The sequence below is a fragment of the Peromyscus eremicus genome, chromosome 6 (assembly GCF_949786415.1).
Source record: "Peromyscus eremicus chromosome 6, PerEre_H2_v1, whole genome shotgun sequence".
Classification (NCBI taxonomy): Eukaryota; Metazoa; Chordata; class Mammalia; order Rodentia; family Cricetidae; genus Peromyscus; species Peromyscus eremicus.
The window spans coordinates 123,169,593-123,190,849 of record NC_081421.1 but is presented as its reverse complement, the minus strand read 5'-3'; the positions used below and the strand labels follow the sequence as shown (position 1 = coordinate 123,190,849).

General features: G+C 41.1%; 1 protein-coding gene across 6 annotated transcripts in view; it reads right to left on the bottom strand.

Annotated features, from left to right (window-relative positions):
• Positions 1-1,236: 1,236 nt before the first annotated feature.
• The window catches only part of Zzz3 (zinc finger ZZ-type containing 3), a 69,101-nt gene continuing 49,080 nt past the window's right edge, over positions 1,237-21,257 (bottom strand). For 5 of the 6 annotated variants that reach the window (XM_059266469.1, XM_059266470.1, XM_059266468.1 and 2 more), the window contains 10 exons: positions 14,228-14,366; positions 11,956-12,103; positions 11,758-11,873; positions 11,114-11,185; positions 10,108-10,209; positions 9,477-9,572; positions 8,249-8,401; positions 4,798-4,932; positions 2,727-2,827; positions 1,237-2,466 (listed from right to left, as the gene is read on the bottom strand). In XM_059266469.1, the coding sequence (XP_059122452.1) occupies positions 2,322-2,466; positions 2,727-2,827; positions 4,798-4,932; positions 8,249-8,401; positions 9,477-9,572; positions 10,108-10,209; positions 11,114-11,185; positions 11,758-11,873; positions 11,956-12,103; positions 14,228-14,366 (1,207 nt within the window). In that variant the 3' untranslated portion in view covers positions 1,237-2,321. The remainder of the gene's footprint in view (positions 2,467-2,726; positions 2,828-4,797; positions 4,933-8,248; positions 8,402-9,476; positions 9,573-10,107; positions 10,210-11,113; positions 11,186-11,757; positions 11,874-11,955; positions 12,104-14,227; positions 14,367-21,257) is intronic. The other variant, XM_059266471.1, reaches the window with a different exon arrangement.

Genomic DNA, 21,257 nt, shown 5'->3' with positions numbered 1-21,257 from the left:
CTGCCTCACTGGGTTGTGACTCCAATGAGCCGCCACACGCTGGCTTTGGGCACAGTAAGTGCTGTACCAGCACTGCTGTTGGTGCCGCTCCCTAACATCAGAGCAATGGTTTCTGGTGTGTAATTAGTAGCAAACACCTTGAGCATCCATCATCTGCCCTGAGGTAAACCTGACCTACTAAGACACTTGACAACACTGCTTCTCCAGCACACGTCTCAGCTGGCTGTCGGCAGTCGGCACTCCTTGTAGACAGACGGGATGTCTGCTCACCAAGGAGCACTGCCCACTTCTGCAACCCTCAAATAAACACAAGAAAGCGTTCCCACCAAGACACAGGGATGATGTGCTCAGAGCGGAAAAATCCAGAATACACACATCTGCTCAAACAGGAAAAAAACCACATCACTACCTCAGTCTTCAAACTATCTACTCTGCTGATGTTATTACAGCCCTATCACTCATATCCCCTTCTAAAGTGTGGTTCAAGCTTTCTGGGATTTCTGGATAGATATGAACTGCTCTCAAAACCATCTGGCACTATTTCTGTACAGACGGATGGAAGGCAGCCCTGACATGTGCGCTGAACACACAGTGTATATAGAGACACCTATTTTAACTGTCTCTCCTTCACTAATGACTCAGAGATAAAAGCCTGTCAACTTTTCTTTCTGAGTACAATAGACTGCATCAATATGACCAGTGATACATAATCAATATATTATTTAAACTTCTCATTTCCATATTTAAAATTCTATATTTTTCTTAATTAAAAAATTCAGGGTAGATTTTAATACCTTGCCAAGTATTAAAAAGAATTAGTAAATAATGTTCCCTGAACTTAAAAACAGGAAAAACGAACAATGTTAAAAACAAGACTAGTATAATACTTACTTAATCCACTATAGAACATACTGTCTTTTCCTAGTTGATAATTTTCGGAAATCACCTGTTTCTATACATGGGGACTTAATTTTGTCAGGATAAACTACTCGAGTAGAATTTCTGACTGATACTTAGGTTCCACATCTGGATATTAGTGAGCACCTCTGCTGTGCAGTGTTTCAGCACGCTGGGTGAGAACACTAACACCTCTAGCAGGTTGCAAGCTCACGCTCTTTTCCATAATACATTCTTCACCCTTTATAAAGAACAGAAAGCAAATACAGATGAAAAACAGACTTTGAAGTGATAAATTCTAGTTTTAACACTTGTTGAAAAAGGAAGCCACAACAAGCATTCTATAATATAAACAAACATATCCACATAGTTTATTTCTCACAGTTCTCCCGACAAATGAACATTATTCAAGAACATACTGTATACACAGATAAGAAACATACAAAATGTTTTAAATGATGCACAACAAAATCCAGCAGTATAAAAGAATGCGTGTGAACTCTTGCTCACTGTGCAGACTACATTTAATCACTCATTAAATAGTAATAAAAATACAATCTTTTATGGATCTTGTGCAGACTACAAAAGAGGGAAAAATTGTCACCATATATATGATTTTATATTAGGCAGTTTTCGTTGACGCGTTGTACTGACAACCCCAAACACAGAGGCAGAAGGCTGTGCATTTTAAAGGGGTTAATGTTGTGAATCAGACTTTACACAGTCACCACCACTGGCACTTTTCACCATAGTCTGTACACATCACATGATCATCTTATATAACATAACATTTAAAAAATATATCTGCGTGACAACTTCATGACATCCACACCCCATGAGCTGGTTACAGAAGCAAAGCACAGCTACCTCATGCCTTGCTCTTGGTAAGGACAGTTCATCGTGATTAAAAGTTAGGTATCAAACCGTTAAGCAGCTCCAGTCTACTAAAGGCCCTCAGTGACCACCGGACAGTGAGTTCTTTTAGAGTACACATCCTAGAAGCAAACACCGTCATTGGTTAAAACTTCGTCTATAAGTCAGTTTCTGCGCTGACAACTATTTTCACAAAACTGAAAGCTACTGAACTGATTTAATAGAAATACTTTGTCTTTCACCATCATATTATGACTGAGGTCTTTGAAACCTTTGGAATTTACTCTCGCATGAATGCGTGTTCTCCATTTCATCTCACCCATTTAAGATCACCACCTACACGGCTTTAGAGTGGCGGTGAAAATTTCACCAGGGAAACTCTCAGCTCACCAGGAATGTTTAGCTGCTGATCTACAGCCACACGGTGCAGAGCTGTACTTGACGAGAACACTCGGGGAGCTCTCATGCTGTGAGTGTCCAAACTGCGCACACCATCAACAATGAGGCCATTGCTGTGTTGACGAGAACTAGTGCTGACACTCTCTTCCATGTCATCTGTTGGCTGGGAAGTAGTTGGGGTCAAGATAACTATAACTAGTGCCCTGGGACACACAGTAGTCTCTGTCTAAGAATGTCTCTGACTTATACACAGGTTCTAACTGGTGGTCTTCCTTGTGAGTATCTGTTTCATGTGGGCTGCAAGGAGAAAAGACAGAGACAGACTCATTATCACATGACTCCAGATGCACTCCAATCTACCTGTCACAAACGCTTCTCAGTTAAACTGACCCCTTGGAAAGCTCTAATAGAAAGCTGCTGACATCTGATGTGATTAAAGGAAAATTTTAATTGCTTAGAATAAAATCTAAACCGTAAAAGAATAGTTACACTTTGAAGAAGTTTGAAAGTAAAGTTCACTGCTTGAGGTTCTTGTCCCCAAATAAAAAAACACTTACCAGTCTGAACAAGAATCACAGAAATCCAAAGACATTTCTGGAGGACAATCCTGGCAGTGCCACCGGACACCCTGGATAGGCTCTACACCACAGTTATCACACTGCAACAGACGCAGAAAGGCAGAGTATTTGGCTATGTTTCTTTTCTATTAGGACATACCCTTTCCCCAAGCTGTAGAGAATATAACACACTGGCTTAATTTAGACACATTCCCAGTGAAGTAGATAAAGGTTTATCCATGCAAGATCAGATTACTGGTGGATGAGAAATAACCTATGTATAACCAAGAAGTTTTTAAGTCAATCACCTTTAACTTGGGCATTTTGCCAACCACTCACTTGAAACCAGTGTGTGACTGTGAACACCTGATGCACTCAAACCAGACCTAGAGCTGCCCAGGCATGTCCTGGTAGACACCGAGACGGTATCCAACTCCTCTCTGGACAGTCCCCAGACTGCACCCCTGAGAAGAAAGCCTATGAGGACAAGAAGAAAGGTACAACTTGTTCTCCATAGGGTAATGCATTACAAGACCCCCTCAGTGCACCCTCAGGGTGGAATTTTGGAAATCAAAGTGTGGTGGTTTGAATGAGAATTGACTCTGTAAGTTCACATATTTTAGTGCTTGGTCCCCAGTTGGTGGAACTGTTTGGGAAGGATTAGGAGGTGGGCTTTGAGTTTCAAAACCCAAGTCCACCCTAGTATCTTTCTGACCACTGCCCCCAGATGATCAGGATGTAAAGCTCGAAACTACTGCTCTGGTACCATACCTGTCTGTTTCCTACCATGAAAGTCACGGATTCATCCTCTAAAACTGTAAGCAAGCCCCCAGTTAAGTGCTTTCATTTATAAGAGTTTCCTTTGTCATGGTGTCTAGAACAGTAACTAAGACATAGAGTAAATCTCATTTCTAGATTCTCTGATGACACACTGCCCAACACGCCATGGCTGAAAACTCAGTTTCCTCTCCAAAAATCTAGAAGCCAATTAGGAAAATCTCTTAAGGATGAGTAAGGTCACTGCTGAAGGGTCAAAAGGAAAGGGCTACTCCAAAGACCTGCAACAGTCACAGCATGCATCAACACATCTACATACACAGCCAACAGCAACACTACATTATGGCCTTGCTGAACTTCCAATCTCACTAAGTGCCGCCACTTCTAATGGCTACCGTCTATCTTCACAGTGCTCTCAGACAATTCAGGCAGGACACACTTTCATATACTCCTCACAGTCTCCAAGATGTTGCCCATCTCTGTTCTTACCTTCTTCTAATCTAGTCCTCACACTACAGCCAGATTATCTCTGGCCCCACCTCACTTACATATTATTTTAACTGCATTAAAATACATGAATAAATTGCCTTACAATATTTAGTAACAGTGAATGATGAACTGTGAAGTTTAAACCGGATGCTTTTCTGAAAGTTAGCAAACCATTTTCTTGAAATGCAAATTTCCTGTTATTCTCTGTTCTAAAATCTTCCATTATTTAAACTCTTTAGAAAAAATCCCTGACTTCACATATCCACTGACTACTTTTACGTGCTCTTTAGGTATACTCAGCTATTTTATTTAACATCTCAAGGATTTTATTTTATTTTTAAGACAATCTCACTACATAGCCCTAGATGGGCTCAAACTCACAGAGATCCACCTGACTCTGCTCAGATGAAAACTGGGGAAGAAGGAACTGAGTCCAACTCTTTTCCCTCCCCAGCCTCTAGCACTCAGGAGAGCATCTGGAATGCGTGCAATGAATGGATCCTCTATCAGCCTCCTGAAACTCAATGAGGCAACTCAACGGGAAACGGGAAGCATGTTCATGGACAGCTGGGACTAGGGGAGCAGCAGATGAACTTCATCCCAGTTTACTGCACATGATAAGACAACTGCGTGTTCTCTTCTCCACACAGAACAGAGACTGTAACACCCACAACTTTGCATGTATGCATAAAGGAATTACCGAGAAACTTACTACCCTTTCCCTGAATGAATGCTTATCGATTTCAGAGTTGAATACTCCAGATACCCCTATTCACTCTTTTAAAAATTAGATCAAGTTGCTTACCTTAAAGCCCACATGTTGCACAAACCCACTTTCTGCTTGCATTTGCTGAAGTTTCTGCTTTTTTAACTTTTTAAACTGTAATAGTTCTTTATATTCAGGTAAACTCCTATACATGACAGGAATGCTTTCCTCATCCTGTTAAAAAAGACAAAATATAAAAGTGTTAGTTTGATAATTAAAACAGACTAAGTGTAAGAAACACAACACTAATAATTTTCTACTGACATTCTCACTTTTAAGACTCAGACAATGACTACCACTGTGTTTTGGTATGTGCGCTCACCAATGCAACCGGACTCTGGCAGCCGGGCTGCACTAACCTCCATCTCTGCTGCCCAGCACTGGGCTGCACGGCATGCCACCAGGCCCAGTTGTTCACACTGGTGTGGGATCCAAAGTCAGGTCCTCGTGCTAATGCACCAAGCACTTGACACAAGAGCCATCTCTCTCGTGAAGTGCTATTCCAAGGCTGAACTACACTGCCTCACCACATGAGGAGATACGCTGTGACGGCACCTCTGTCACACAATGACGAAAACCCAATGTCACTAGGCCTATTTCAGAAGCTCCATGGTAGCCTTCCCTGCTCTGTAGTAATTTCCTTTTTCTAGCCTAACAAATTTCACATTTACCTCTGTAAACATGGTATCATTTTTTTTAAACAAGCAAACCAATCTCTGCCCTTGTTTTATATTCTGTATTTGTAATAACTGACTAAAAACAGTATATTTTTCACTCAAGGAGATGAACTGAGTTACACTGACTATTTAGAAAACAGTGTGAATTATATAAATACTTCAAGATGCTCATAAAACACCTTAGGAACCAGAGCACACAGATTTTGCATGGTGCTTTTGAATGAAATTGCTGGTCAGTTTCAGAGTTGGAGGAATCATTGCTGGATTTTACACCCTGCGGTTCAAAGACCAATCATTAACGCGGGGCAATGCTAAGCCCCTCGGTGTCCAGTCCTTTGTTGTGATCTCTCTGCTCTCTATGTCCGCTCCACTACAGTGACTTCCCTCCAGTCTTTCCCTGGTTCCCACTCTAACAACTACACACTGGACCTTGTCTTCAACTAGTGTGGTCTGCTCCGAACATCAGTTGCAAGCCTTTCTCACTGCTCCTTTCCATCTCTCTTGCTGGCTCACCTCAAACTGGTTTTCAAAAGCCTACTGAGATTTCTAATCATTATCCTGCTTTTGTATTTTCCTAATCTTGCCCTGCTACCGAGGATCCTTTGCAATTGAATGACTGATCCCATGACCACTAGTTTCCTAAATATACCCTCAAGCCACTGCCCAGGGTTCCATTAACTCTCAATTCCGGACCAGATAGAAATCCCACCTCCCTCACCCTCTGTCATGGTAAGTATCATTAACTACTGTGTGTATTTCACATCCAGGAAACGGATGCTGATAGAAATTGTAACAACTACCCCAGATCATACAATTAATTAGTGAAATTAATTAATGAGTGGATAACTTGAACCCTTACTTTCTAAGACAGAGTCTTAAGTTTTCTCATGCACATCACCTTTTCTCAAATCCGTCATCTGGTACCCATTCCACCCATTCCTTTAAACTTTCTGCAGCTTCCTATGTGAGTGCCAAGCTCTTCAGCTAGATAAAAGATTCTTCAGTCTCACATTGCACTGCTGTCTCTTTCCTCCATCTCACAGTCTGCACGTTTGGTACAGGTACTTTCCCTCCAAACAGCTGTTCACTCTGCAGCTGGGTAAATCAATAGCCACAGAAAGACCTACAGCGAGGGAAGGCGCCTGTGTGCTTCCACTTGGTCACATCTGTACAGACAGGGAACGATGGTGGGCACTAGGAACTGGGAGGAGTGTGGAGACACTGTCTGCCTCAGTACCAGGAAGTGGGGTGGGGAGGATTTTGGAATCTGTACAGTAACCCAAATGACTTAATAACACTACTCAACTGTGTACTCAATAGCTTTCTGAGTTACAGTATTTCAATTTTACTTAAAAAGGGCTAATTTCAATAAGGCTGAGGTTAAGGAGTAGATTATGCACATGTAATTTCTTTAGCTGCTGTGTCTTTGGAAAGAGAAACCTATACATGTTAATTTACTACATAGTCAACTTAAAAATAATTTTTTTTTTTTGGTACTGGGAAATGAATCAAGGACCGGGCACATACTCCCCAACGATGACCACTGAATGCTCGTTTTAAATGTTCTGCCCCACCCCTCCTCACATGGCTGCCCTGTAGTCACTCTCTCAGGGCTCCCTCTTAAGTGACTACGGACACTCCCTTTACTCCTCTGACGCATTTTAACAACTGCTTACTGAAGTGATCATTAACAAGCCCAAGACAGAAGAACAAAGACATATGTATGTTCAGTTTCTAGCACATTTAGGTAAACAGTCAAATGAATCATTCTATTACAAAGGACAAAATCATAGATAAAAGATGTATCTCAAGACTCAGCACGTGTATTTCCAGAAGACAAGTTCAAAGGGAAAAACAACTCAGCAATACAACCACTACCTGGTTATTTAAGAGACAGAACAAAGTTTCTTGCTAACTTTCCATTAAAATCTCCTATTCTGATTCTATGCAATCAGAGTATTGTGACACATTCCCCAAGCAAGGAATCAACCCTTTCCCAGGAAATTCACAACAGGAACAAGTCAAATGACACAGAGGAACGCAGCGGACACATCCACACTGTGGCACATCTGTGCACACAAACCACCCAGCTTTCAGTGCATGCAGTAAGGGCAAAGAAAATGAAGGCGGTTCTTCACCTCCACCCCAATTTACTGCCATTCTCTGGATCCAAACACGTCTAGACCACCCCAAGTTTGTGAGCACAGATCAAGCTGGGAGAGTGCTTGCCTAATGTGCACAGGGCCATGAGCACATGTCTGTACACACGTCGTGAAATGACTGAGGCAACTAGAGACTCCATTACACCAAGAGTTAGCTCCTCAAAAACCTGAGCTTGAGCCGGGCGGTGGTGGCGCACGCCTTTAATCCCAGCACTCACTCAGGAGGCAGAGGCAGGCAGATCTCTGTGGGTTAGAGGCCAGCCTGGTCTACAGAGTGAGTTCTAGGAAAGGCGCAAAACTACACAGAGAAACCCTGTCTCGAAAAACTCAAAAAACAAAAAAAAAACCTTGAGCTTGGTGTCTGGAACTCCCTCCAAACAATCTGAAAGTGGAGCTGAGGGGGAAGACACGTAAACCACACTACTGCCAGGTGACATTATTACAGCTGGGTGACAAGAATGTGGGTTCTCTGGGCTGTTCTCACTTCTTAAGCATATGTTGAATTTTTTTCATGAAAAGCAGAACATATTAACTTTACATTTGACTTGTTCTTGAAAAGAGGATACATCAGCAATCTCTGAAGGACTAATCAGAAAATCATGTACTCTCATGATGCACAGTCATCTCTATAGAAACAGGTAACTAACTTACCGATGCCTCCTCCGCAGCAGTATTCATGCGGCCGTGAAAACAGGACCGGTCATCATCTTCATCCATATACACTGGTGGCTCATGTGACGTCATGAAAGTGGAAGGTTTAAAGAGGTGCTTATTAAGGGGGTGCTGTCGTCTGCTTGTTGAAGACTACGTGAGAAAACATGGCTTATTGCAACAGTGAAAAATCATTAACAGAATCAAAAGTACAAAAACACGTATGCACTGAACTCTTCTGATCACCTTACACTGAAAATCAGAGAATAAAATGGCCTAAGTCAGATTAGTAACTGTCCAGTGAGAGAGAAGTTGCCAGAATATTTGAGTGTTGAAAAACAGTCACCTAACACCAAGTAACTGGTGCTTTAGAACAGTATCACTGAGCCCTCACAACACCCCTACAAAGTCATCTTTAGAGATGAAGAACAGGCATGAGGAGGCTGAGTTTTGTGGTGAGGGCAGTGTAGCTAGATGATGGCAGAGTTGGTGCAGACACCACTCATGACCAGAATGCACCCCAGGAGTGAAGAACCACTGGGGAGCCACCATCTCAGCCATTTCAAAATTCAAACTCTCCCAGGGCCAGGACCATTATGACTGTGGCTACACTAGACCTCCAGAGCCACAGTGTCTGTGAACTTACAACAGACTACACACATTAATAAAATCAATTCAGAAAAATTAACTAAGGGGTTGGGGAGACAGCTCAGTGGCTGAGCACTCGCCTAGCATAAATAAAGCCCTGGGATTGACCCACAGCACTGGCAGTCGGGGGATAATAACCATGAAAACTATAGCTGTTAGTCTGAACACTGGTGTGCAAGGTTCCAGCATTCCAAGGCTATAAGAGCTGTATATACCATTAGTACTTAAAACAATTAACAAAACAAGCTTGAAAAGCTTGGTTAAAAACAACTTCAAAAACCCATGGGGCTGGAGAGATGGTTCAGGTGTTAAGGGTACTTAATGCTCTTACAGAGTGTTTGATTCCCAGAACCCACACAGGTGGCTCACAACCTCCTAAAATTCCAACTCTGGGAGAACCCAATGCTCTGGCCTCTGTAGACACCAGTATTCATGTCCACATACCCACATACAGACATATAACTTAAAAAGTAAAATAAATCTTAAACTAGCATCCACCAGGAAGGTAAAGTTCACTTCCTTTATGTGAAGAGGGAATTCAATGAGCTTCAACTAAGGTTTGCTTGTCTCTGCTCCTTACCTTTTTAGAGTATATATATAAGTTAGGTGTTCGGCCTGGAACTGGAATGCCGGCTTTAGTTAGCTTTATGAAATACTTCTGTACACGACTGGCAACCTAAGGAAACATAACAGTTCTTTTAATATAATGAAATGATGTGATATTTGTGAAGTTTTAAATGATAACACTCAAATCAAAAAATAACTTTTAAATGGTCATCAAAGACATCTGTATTTTAAAATCTTGACAAAATCACTTCAAGTAAATTTAAATTTGTGTGATTTCAAAGCTACACCCTTATTTTCACAGGTGAACACTGGTGAGCACACAGGCAGCCCATCTATTGGTACTAGAGATGGGCGTGAGGAAGCTGCTGGGTTCGTGTTCAGAAGACACCAGGATGATATTAATGCGATGGCACAAACCCACTAGCGCAGTCGAAGCAAAAAGACAGTGTCAGCACACTCACTAAGCACTCACTACACACACGTTTTAATGTTCTGCACTGATACAAAGCAGGGTGACTTATGCTGATCAATTTAAAACCTCCACACACCAGAGCTAGCAACGGTAGCCACTATGCCAGCATGACTGCAGAACTGTCCCCTAAAAAGCCTCCACAGGCACAGCCTGCTGCAGCCCTTGCCATCACCTGCTTGGCTGTCCGGTTGCCCAGCTCATCTGCAATCTTCTGCCACCGCCGAGACTCGACCTCTTCAGGAGGGTACTTCAGGAGAAGCTGTTCAAGTTTTTTCTGCACCAAACCCAAGACCGAGTTTTAAGTAAAAAATGTATTCCAATTAAAATACTGGATTTCTAAATAAATGCATTCATATTTTATTCAAAGCACAGTGCTGCTTTCCCAACGCTGGAGCTCACATTATTAGAGATTCTCAAAGGAGAAAACAGTTCTAGTTAGGAACTTCAGATGCCACAGGCAAATGAGATCAGCGAGAACACCTGTGAAGCCCTCCTCTAGGCTTTTCCGTCACTTCAGTGACAAAGCAGTACAAGCAAACAGAAGAGAAACACATCGAGGTGGTACACAGCTGAGCGATCGCAGCTCCCCAGCTATCTTTGCCCCAAATGTGCAGAGGATCCCTGCTGCAGCATTAACAGAACCATGTCAGTTCACTGGGTTTACAATATCAAGAGTCTTTCCTCTTGTGTGTGATCTGTCATTCACACATCTGACTGGATACTAAAACTCAGCTTCTAACACTCACACAAACCCTAAAGATACACAACCAAACTTAATACATTACATAAGCTCACACTCAATTACAGCTGGGGCAAAAGCAGCCTTCAGCACAGGCAATCTGGGTTCTCAGCTCCCTGACAACAGAAATTAAAACACAATTTGAAGGATCTTTGCTTGTCTTGAGGCTTTTCTCTCAAATCTGCTTTTAAGAATATCCACCCATTTCTAGCCTCCTTCCCAACCCAGAGTTTTTCTTTAAGAATTATCCTTAAACAGTTCATACACCTTCAAAATCCAAAATTCTTAAAGTATGCAAAAAGGTGTATAAAAGCAAGTATTTTAAACTCATGATTACAAGGAACTGCAGGGCAACAGCAAACACCTGCCTGGTGGTGCTAATTCTCCTATCAACAGTTTAGACGTCTTTTAACTCAAACAAGCAGGACGTATGCATCACCTGTTCCTCTACAGTCCACAGCTGGTTAAATGTTTCAGGTTTGGTGTCATCACACAGGCGACCTCTTATCATCTGCATATATAAAAAAAGGCTCCTTATAAATGGAAAACATCAAGTATATAACCAAAGAGCACACAAGGAATGTTTTAGAATTTCCAAAATATCTTTGCATATTTTTTAATATATACATCACCTATTTGCTGATTAAATGTTTTTTTCATATTCTTGTATTTCATTTAACAATCCTCATATAAATAAATGATAGCAAATCATCTCTAGAAACAAGAAATGTGGGTTCAAAACTGAAAAGTAACAAGTCCTACAGAGACAAGGCCACATCTGAAATCCTGATCACACTCCACAGTGCCACTGTACTAGGCACAGTACCCACAATGTCCATTTAAAATCCAGAGAGACCCTCCAATGTGACCAATACCAACTCCATTTTATAAGAGGCTGCAACTTGAAGACTGGAACACACACAACTAAAGTGTCACATCTAGCAGTTTGGACGCAGATTTAGGTTTCTGGTCACCTTGAAAGTTTATGGTCCTATTATTTTTCAGTAAATGACTCATTTTAAGAACACAAATCAACAAAATGTTAAATATTTTTATGCTACTCAGATATTCCACACTAATTACCTGAGGACGGTTATGGGAGCCTTCTGGACCGTCACTCAAAGGCAGCATGGAGTAAGAAAGGGACTCTCCATCCTTCTTAGGGTCTAAAGGACTTTTCGGTCTAGCAGGCAAGCCTACTAAAAATAAAATCAAAGAATTATTCAAGCAAGACACTGCAAGTCATTTTCCTCATTCAATTCTTACCATGTAAGTTCTTACCTTTATCAAAAACTAACTTAACTCTCCTAGTATGTCTTTTGCGATTTTTAAATTCTCTTTCAAAGTTCCCAAGGCTGTTGGTATACTGGTCCCACACAATCTCAGGCAACTGAACAACTCTCTGTGGGTATGGAAGCCCTATATCGGCCTGGGAAAAAGACAAAATAAAAATATCAGAGTGCCAATCTACATTTAATTCGAGAAGATAATAGGTAAAATAAAAATGCAAGTGACACACTGTAAACTCTACTCCCAGGGTGATAAACACGAACTACACAGAGATACTGTGCTGCATCAGTAGCAACTCCACACATAAACACCAAACACCTGTCAGCTCTAATAACAAGCATACCTACCACGTGGGCTAAATGCAACAGATGAGACTCTGAGACATACAAATTTGGACATTTAGCCTAAAGTTTGTGGCTTATTGGTAACATAATAAAAAATGAATCCATAATCTCTAAGTCTCTGCCACATATAAAACTTATGACAATTTTTCTTTCTGGCAGTGTTGGGCCTTGTACAAAACAGCACATCCTGCACCATAGCTACAGCCCTTGCTCCAAATTATGACATCTTAAAAAATGAAACTTCTAAATTAAATCTAGGACAAAGAAGTCTTTCTAGCCGGGCGTTGGTGGCGCACACCTTTAATCCCAGCACTCGGGAGGCAGAGCCAGGCGGATCTCTGTGAGTTCGAGGCCAGCCTGGGCTACCAAGTGAGTTCCAGGAAAAGGCGCAAAGCTACACAGAGAAACCCTGTATCGAAAAACCAAAAAAAAAAAAAAAAAAAAAAAGCAGAAGTCTTTCTAGGCAACATAAACCTTGCCTCTTTATTGAGTATCTGGATTTAATCTTTGTAAAAAGTTAAGATGTTCAATAACACATCTGTTTCTGAATTTAAACAAAATTCTAAATTAAACCTGAAAATGAAAAAACAGCAAACAGCCAACTGCATATAAATCTAGTAAGTGTGCCTCAGTGCATGATTTTGCTTACCAGAACACAAATGAGACTAAAGTTAATACATTTATTATTTATTTCCTTGTTTTAATTTAATCTGCCAAAAATTGCCATTTTAAAAACAATGTCTTTGTGTTCAAGCAAACTGTTTAATAATGATAAAAGATTTTTTTCATTTATTCATTATAAGGTTTTAGGTTTTTATTGTTTAGGGTTGTTTTTAATTTTTTAAACAGTGTCTCTTGTAGCACAGGATGACCTCAAATTTGGTCGGTAGTTTGAGGATGACCTTCTACTCAGGAGCCTCATTTTTCAGGCAAGTTTTGGGATCCTAAATTTGCCCCACCATGCTGGACCAAGGGGAACCTTATTTAACAGAGAAGGTACACTACAGCTCTAACAACCAGTTTTTAATAAGCCAATATGCAGACTATGTATGTATTATGAAATGCAGGTTTTCTGAAAGCAGAGAAAGGAAAGGCACACTGATAACATCTCACCGTCACTTCGAGCCCAGCACAAAGAGAGGCCCTCCTCACAGATTCTGTTTAATGTTTTCACACAACACTGACACCGAGGCTTTCAAGCATACTAAGCAAGGTTCAGCGGTAGTAGAGCACTTGCTTGCACAAGGTCTGGTTCTATCTCTGGTACCAGAGAACACCACCCCCACAATGTGTTTGTGTGCACATATCTTGATCAATTGGGTATATTTGAACAGCTCACTGTTAAACATTAAGTTTGTTTCAAATATAAAAGAAAACTAGTTAGTTTCACACTAAGGGGGAAAAAAGCCTTTTTTAAAATTAAATAAAATTCATAGTTTCTCTTCATGGATTTGGTTATGCCTTAATCATGTGTAGAATAAATTTTTGTATTGTCTCTATAAACATTTGCTTTTTCTCTCAGTAGCGAATGTGACCCAAACAAAAGCAGTTAATAATTAATAAATCCTCTGCACCAGGCCTCAGAGTCCCACTAACCCTGAGTCCTGGAGGAGGAGGAGGAGGAGGAGGAGGAGGAGGAGGAGGAGGAGGAGGAGGAAGTGATGGTGGAAACAGATAAAGAGTGAGCAGAACAGTTCTTATCCAAACAACAGGAGCTCAGCTCTCTTCATCTGGGCAAACTGCACTGTGTGCTGGATAGGGAAAGAAGATGGTGCTGCCTTCAGTAACACGATTAATCTGCAAGAGGCTGGTGTGGAATTAAATACTCTCAAAGCACAGACAGATTCACAGAAAAAGAAACAATTACCAAGTGTACTCCAATAAATGTTTAAAAGTACTAAAGTACATTTTTTTGGTACCTTCTTCTGAAGTTTTTCCACAAATCCAATAGGATTTTTGAGTGCTTCTCTCTGGTGTCTGCCTAAACTTTCCAGGTCTTGGACTGCTTGAGAACGCTGAGCCTCAAGGACAGCAATGGTCTGTAGCAGTCTCTGGTAACTGGAGACAAAGAGAGCGATCTCACTGGAGTTTTCTACTAACAACAACCAATAAAAACTCAGTTCAAGTTATCATCTACTATATATGAAGTCACACAGTCTTTTTAAAGTTACCTGAAAGAGTTTAGTAAAACATATTACTGGGAATAAATGAGGTCTTCCTGAGTTACGAAGTACCTAGTCAGAAAACATCAGTTAGAGAAAGCAAAGCCTCCTTTCCCATCTTAGACCTTCTAATTCTTGAACCTTGAGTGAGTTCAGAAAACAAGAAAGCATTCTGACGTTCCAGCAACCAAAGTTTTAAGAAACTCCTTAATAAAAGAACTAAAATCACATAATCTCACACACAGAGACGAGCCCCCAAATCCAGCCCTCTAGCTCTACTTTGCAGGAACAGAGTGTCTAAGGCACGTTTTCTTCCCAAAGCCATAAAGACAGTGCCCCATAGTCTGATATGGTAGTGGGTCACATGGTTTATATCTGCTCTATCCTCCTCCTTACCCACATTTCTCCAGCATTCAAGACAAAGGCAAATGCTGAAGGTCTTTTTATTTTTCTACCTACAAAGGCTCTTTTAAAATAGCTAACATCCATTTCATCCACATAATCAATTTACTTGTCGTCATCCTGGAATCTAATTACACTAGAGATACATTTATTAACTAGTTCATTTGCATTCAGTGTCTTTTTTTGCTAGCACTGTCCTGAGTCTGGAATGTCAGGTTTTACACATAAATACACACAGAAATGCAGTAACCCCAAATCCTTGGGTGCTCAGAAGCTTTTCACAGAAATAATTAAAAAGTCACTTGAAATTCACTTTAAAGCAGCTGTGCCCTTAAAGTATCAACTGAGCAGTTTTCCTTTATGGTCCAAATATATTTGTTTCTCAATAGACTGCGACTCCTAACGGAAAATATATCTGTTTAGTTTACCTTTCTTTATTTAGTCAAGGTATAGCGCACTTCCCAGCATATAGATGCTCAATAAATATTTCTTGAATAAATAACTGATGTTTTGTCCAATCAGAAGCATAGTAAGTCTTATAAGTTAGAAACCAGCGAAGCACCAGAAACATCCCAACAATTCAACCCCAAGACTCATCACCGAGCTGATGCTTCAAACATCTTATTTCTGTTTAACATGATGACACAGTGAACATTAACATAGAACTGTATGGGTATGTACATAGTTGAGGCCCGCTTAGGATATAGGCTGGGGTGGGGTGGGGTGGGGAGACAATGAAAGCATAACTTCCCAACTCCAATTTTGCTTCCTTAATGCAGGCAAAGTGACTAGAAGGCACAGAATGAGCATGGAAAACATCAGTGACATCAAGTCTTCTGCCCCAATCCAAACCACTCTCAGATTAGTCAGAGATCTCGTCAGCTGGGAGCGAAGACACTGTCGATCCCTGGATCCATTGGAATGACACCCAGTCTGACACAATCTATTTCCAGTCTCACCCACAGCTTTCTCCACATTCAAAAGCAAAATGAACAAGTCAGTTCACGAATGAATCCAAGGTAAGACTGGGTTGCCCATTAATCCAATCATTGTTTGCTAAGAAACAAGGCCCTCTCTTAAAAGCTCTAGCAATTACCAAAATACATTAGACATGGAGCTTAGGTATAACCAGGGCGCTATAATAATGGGAGAGAAAGAAACAGAACTAGGTGTGCAGGAAAACAGCACTGACCATCTTCCTAGAGACCAAAGCAGGCATGTAGCTGAGGATTGATCGATCACAGTGGTCCACCTACTTTTTAGTGTTTGAAATTGTCCAAAATAAATTTTTTTTTTAAAAAAAAGAAAGAAGGCTGAGTATGATGGAGTACATCTTTAATCTCAGCAATTGAGAGACAGAGGTAGGTGGACCTCTTGAGTTTGAGGGCAACATGGTCTACATAGTGAGTTACAGGCCAGCTGGAGCTACCTAGTGAGATTCCCGTCTCAAAAAGGAAAAAGGAAGAAGGAGAGGAAAGAGGAAGGAGGAAAGAGGGGAGAGGAAGGGGAGGGGAGGGGAAAGGGAGGAGAGGGGAAAGGAGAAAGGAAGGAAAAGAGGAAGAAAGGGAGAGAGGGAGAGAGGAAGGGAAGTGGGGGGAGGGAGAGAGCAGGAGGGACGAACAAACTGTGTCTTTGATCCAAAGTAACACAGTAAGTGACACTGTATAGTGGTCCTGTTCAGATCACACCTGCCAATGCATTCAGCTCTGCTTAGCAGATGACGAGTCTGTGAACAGACAAGATAGATGAGCAACTATGTAATAACAAACAGTAATAAAGGCCAAATGTGACAGCTTATACCTTCACGGGGATAAGGCAGAAGGATGGGAAATCTGAGGGCAGCCTAGTCTACAGACTAAGACACTGTATGAAAATACAAACAACAACAAAAACATAAGAAGGTCTAACATTCATTGTGTATACTCTATGCCGAGCACTGCTGTATTTTAAATTTCATAAACTTGAAACAGGTATCATTTGTTATTCAAGGCATACTACGAAGAAAACTCTTGCCTCAAACAGAAGATGGCAGAACAGTATCTATTTATCACAGATACTCATCCAAACATTTAAAGAAAACACAAATACAAAAACAAATCCTGAAACTCCACAGAACCAATAAAACACTTTTCGCTTTAGCTATTCCCTTAACCTCCTAAGAAACAGAGTAACTTGTGAAAACGGCACGGGCTTCCTATGTCATGTGGAAAGTCACAGCTTTCCAACAGGACCGCTGTGCACTGATTCTGTAAGAACTCTGCCCACTTCTCCAGCTGATCTTCAGGTGATAGTGACAGTGAGTTTACCTGCAGCAAAGCGCTCTCCATCTCACTTTACTGATGACACCCACATGGTATCTGACTACAGTACCTATACCTAAGTTATTTTCACTACCTTTTATGTTCATAAAAGTTAGTAAAGCTAACTTTTATGAACATAAATAGTCTATGAACAAAAGAGTCTACAAGTAAAAATCATGATGTCTAAAAGAGAATACACTGAAGGAACCAGTAACTCAGCAGCTTGCTTTACTTTTTCTAGGCAGCAATACTGCATGTACAGCCACCATTGGAGAGGAAGAGATAGCTAGGAGAGAAGGAGGGTGGAAAATCTTGCTTTTCAGTGCATCAGCATGTTTTTCTAGGGGCCAGGTTTCCATTTCTACAGTGGAAAGAATCTTTAAGCGCTCACATGGACATTTTTTAGCCTTAAAACATAATGTGGAAAAAAATTTTAAATCTAGCTTTCACACATTCTGCCAAGAAACTTGGTCCAATTCTTGAAAATAATAATTGTCAGTGGAAGGTCCCCGGTTTGATCCCAGGTTTCAGCATCAGATGAATGAAAAAAAGAAAGGAAGGAAGGAAGGAAGGAAGGAAGGAAGGAAGGAAGGAAGGAAGGAAGGAAGGAAGGAAGGAAGGAAGGAAGGACATGACTGCTTCTAAGTATGGTGGAGGAGGGGGTTTATTGTAGATAAAAAGGAGAGTGCAGCCAGTGGCAAGGACATCTGGGAGAGTCCAGAGTGAACAAGACCCTGAGAGTCAGGCCATGAGAAGAGTTGGGGAAGGAGAGAGGGGAGCGCCAGGAAAGCAAAGGGTGGAAAAAAGGGCAAGTAACCAAAATGGCTGATTTATACAGGGAAGGGCCGCTGGGGGAAGGGCAGCCCAGCCACTGGGCTAGAGAAATTTAGGGTAGGGTGGGGTATGCCAGCCTTACTCTATAACAGGTAGGGACTACGGGATGCTGGGACAAACTGCCAGATAAGTCTGCTTTGGTATGTTAAATAGACTCCTCCATTAGCCATTTATTTGTCCAGGGTTTGAGGCCTAATGATAATCAAGAGAAAAAAACCAAGAGGGAGAGATAGAAATCTCATCTATATAAGGAATCTACACAACCATGGCTTGCCTGAATTGATAAATAAAGCTTTGCACAGCCACACATGTGTTTAAACAGCAGAGTGACTACAACAGAAATCACATCATCCATAAAGCATGAAGTATCTACTACAGGTCACCATGAGGAAGTCTGACACACCTCCCTGCTCATATCAGTCAAAGTATAAAAGAAACAGAGCTCTGAAGTGTAACTACCAACTATACAACACATTTTCTAGCCAGTCCTCCAAGTCATTCTAACAGCAAATTATGCTTTGTACGCCTCTCCACTAAGCTCTTCAACCAACACCTATTTATCATCGGTAGCAGTAATACACAGTAGTCTGCAGAAGATTCACAAGCCCGAGGCTAGCCCAGGCTACACAACAAATTCAAGGCCAACCTGGTAACAAAGCAAGGCTCTGTGGAGGGAGGAAGGGAGGGAGGCTGTTTGCCATGTATGGCTATCAAGTAAGACTTAATCATACCTCAGTTTATCCATTTGTTGCTGGAATTAATTTGCCAAGACACATAAAAGCCTGTGAAAGAAGCTGCACTTCAGGAGAAAACTGTTAGGCAGATGTAACACAACAGCAACCACAGCTACCACACAACCACAGAACAGGAGTTAGGTGGAGCTGCCATTCTAAGGAGAAGCACTAAGATGGAGGCGGCCCAGAAGCAGAGCATTTACTTGCACAAGACTCTTGGTCCAATGTCCAGCACCACAAAAGAAGGGCACAGATTTCTGTTAAATTATGAAAACATTTTCTAATCATAAAATACAAACTCAAGCAGAAATGTGAAACATGAAAATAAAATTGTCATGATTCCATCATGAAATAAAGCTGTCACATTTTAATCTAGTGAGAAAAAAATTTTTAATAAATTTTTACAAAATACAGGGGAATATTAAATTAATTTTTACAAAATAGGTTTTTACTCAAAGTACAGAGGCATAAGAATTTCTGCTAAATAAAACTGTGTTTTGTTTTTGTTTTGTTTTGTTTTTAAGAAATTACCAACACTGTTCTTGAGTACTCCCAAATATCTATAAAATTAAAGACTGGGCCTAAAAATTAAGGAACTTACAGTAAAGAATACACATGAATAATAATGTATCATCAGTTCATGACTGTAATAAATGCCCCATTCTAACATAAGATGCTCAACAGAGGTGCAGAACATCTGGGAACTCAGCAGTACATTCCTACTTAATCTGTAAACTTTTGAAAACTACGCTTTTAAAAGTTCCCTTTAAGCTACTAATATAGCTCTTAAGAATTCTGAGGGGGCGGGAGTTAAAAGCCAGGTGGTGGTGGCACATGCCTTTATTCCCAGTACTCAGCACTTAAGAGACAGAGGCAGGAGGATCTCTTTGAGTTCGAGGTCAGCCTGGTTGGGTTGTAGGACAGCCAGGACTACACAGAGAGACCCTGTCTCAGGGAGGGAAAAAAAAAAGAATTTTGGGGGTTTCACTCCAAGACAGGGCTCTCTGCCAGGGTGGAAATTCGCATTAATTGGTCAGACACAGTCCCCTTCTCTTCCCTTGCAGAGTCATGGAGTTGTTTTTTTTGTTTGTTTGTTTTGTTTTGTTTTGTTTTTGTTTTTTCGAGACAGGGTTTCTCTGTGTAGCTTTGTGCCTCTCCTGGAACTCACTTGGTAGCCCAGGCTGGCCTCGAACTCACAGAGATCCGCCTGGCTCTGCCTCCTGAGTGCTGGGATTAAAGGTGTGCGCCACCACCGCCCGGCCATGGAGTTGTTTTTTTATCATTATCATTAAAATTATAATACCTTTACAATATAAAGAATACTCACAAGTCTGTAATTTCCAAGACCACTGTGATGCTCCACTCAAGAGAACAAAAAACGAATGGAAGATAACACAATTTGGCTTAGCCAACCCAAGGTGCTTTCAAGCCTGCTGGACGCCAGCTGAACTCTCAGGTTGGTCGGCTTCTATAACCTATTCCGATAAAATCTGCTATTACCTTTAAAATTTTCCCTACTGAGTACGAAAAAACAATGACTGGCTTTTCCTTGTTAAAAACAATAGTTTCTAGGGCTGGAGAGATGGCTCAGAGGTTGAGAGCGTGGGCTGCTCTTCCAGAGGACCCAGGTTCAATTCCCAGAACACACAGAAGACAGGTCATAATCGTCTGTAACTCTAGCTCCAGGGGATCCGGCACCCTCACACAGATGTACATGCAGGCAAAACACCAATGCACATAAAGTAAAAATAAGTAAGTAAATCATAAAAAGTTTTAATATTTTTGCTCTAAGCATGGCCATTCACAAAGCAGAGGCATGCTCCCAACATGTATGCCTTACTGTAAATCAAGTAAATCTGTAAATCACTCTACTATACTGCCACAAATTAAGAAAAACTACTTCTTTCTTCCTGTCTCCCAGATTATCTCAAACATTCATGATATAATTATCTCCTATAGTATTGGGGGCATTTTTGTATGTATAACTGAGTCACCTTTTAACAAGTTATGAAGTACACAACTCCACTAACAATCCATTTTCAATGCCTCACTCCCCAGCCCCTGAAAACAATCTTTCAACCTCTATAAATTCGCCTGTTCTAGCTAAACATAGTCATATATGACCTACTGTGTCCAGCTTCTTTCCACTGCAACCATTATCAAGACTCATAGTACCACACTGCTTTGTAAAGTTGTGGTTGCTTGTATGGATGAATGTTCTGCCTGCATGTCTGTCTGTGCACACGTGCAAGGCTGCTGCCTGAGCTAGAGAGGCTGACTGCTGGAAAGCACCCTGTGAGTGCTGGGTGTCAAATCTGGGTCTGCAAGAGCAGCAATGCCTTCAACTGTGAGCCATTTCTCCAGCCGCTCCTCCCTTTCCATGGCCAAGTAATAGTCCATTGTAGTAACATTCATGATTGCTGGGTATCTGGGTTGTTTCTAACTTTTAGCTATAGAGAACTATGCTGCTGTGAACATCTGTATCTAAGTTCTTCTTTGAACATCCAGTTTTCTTTG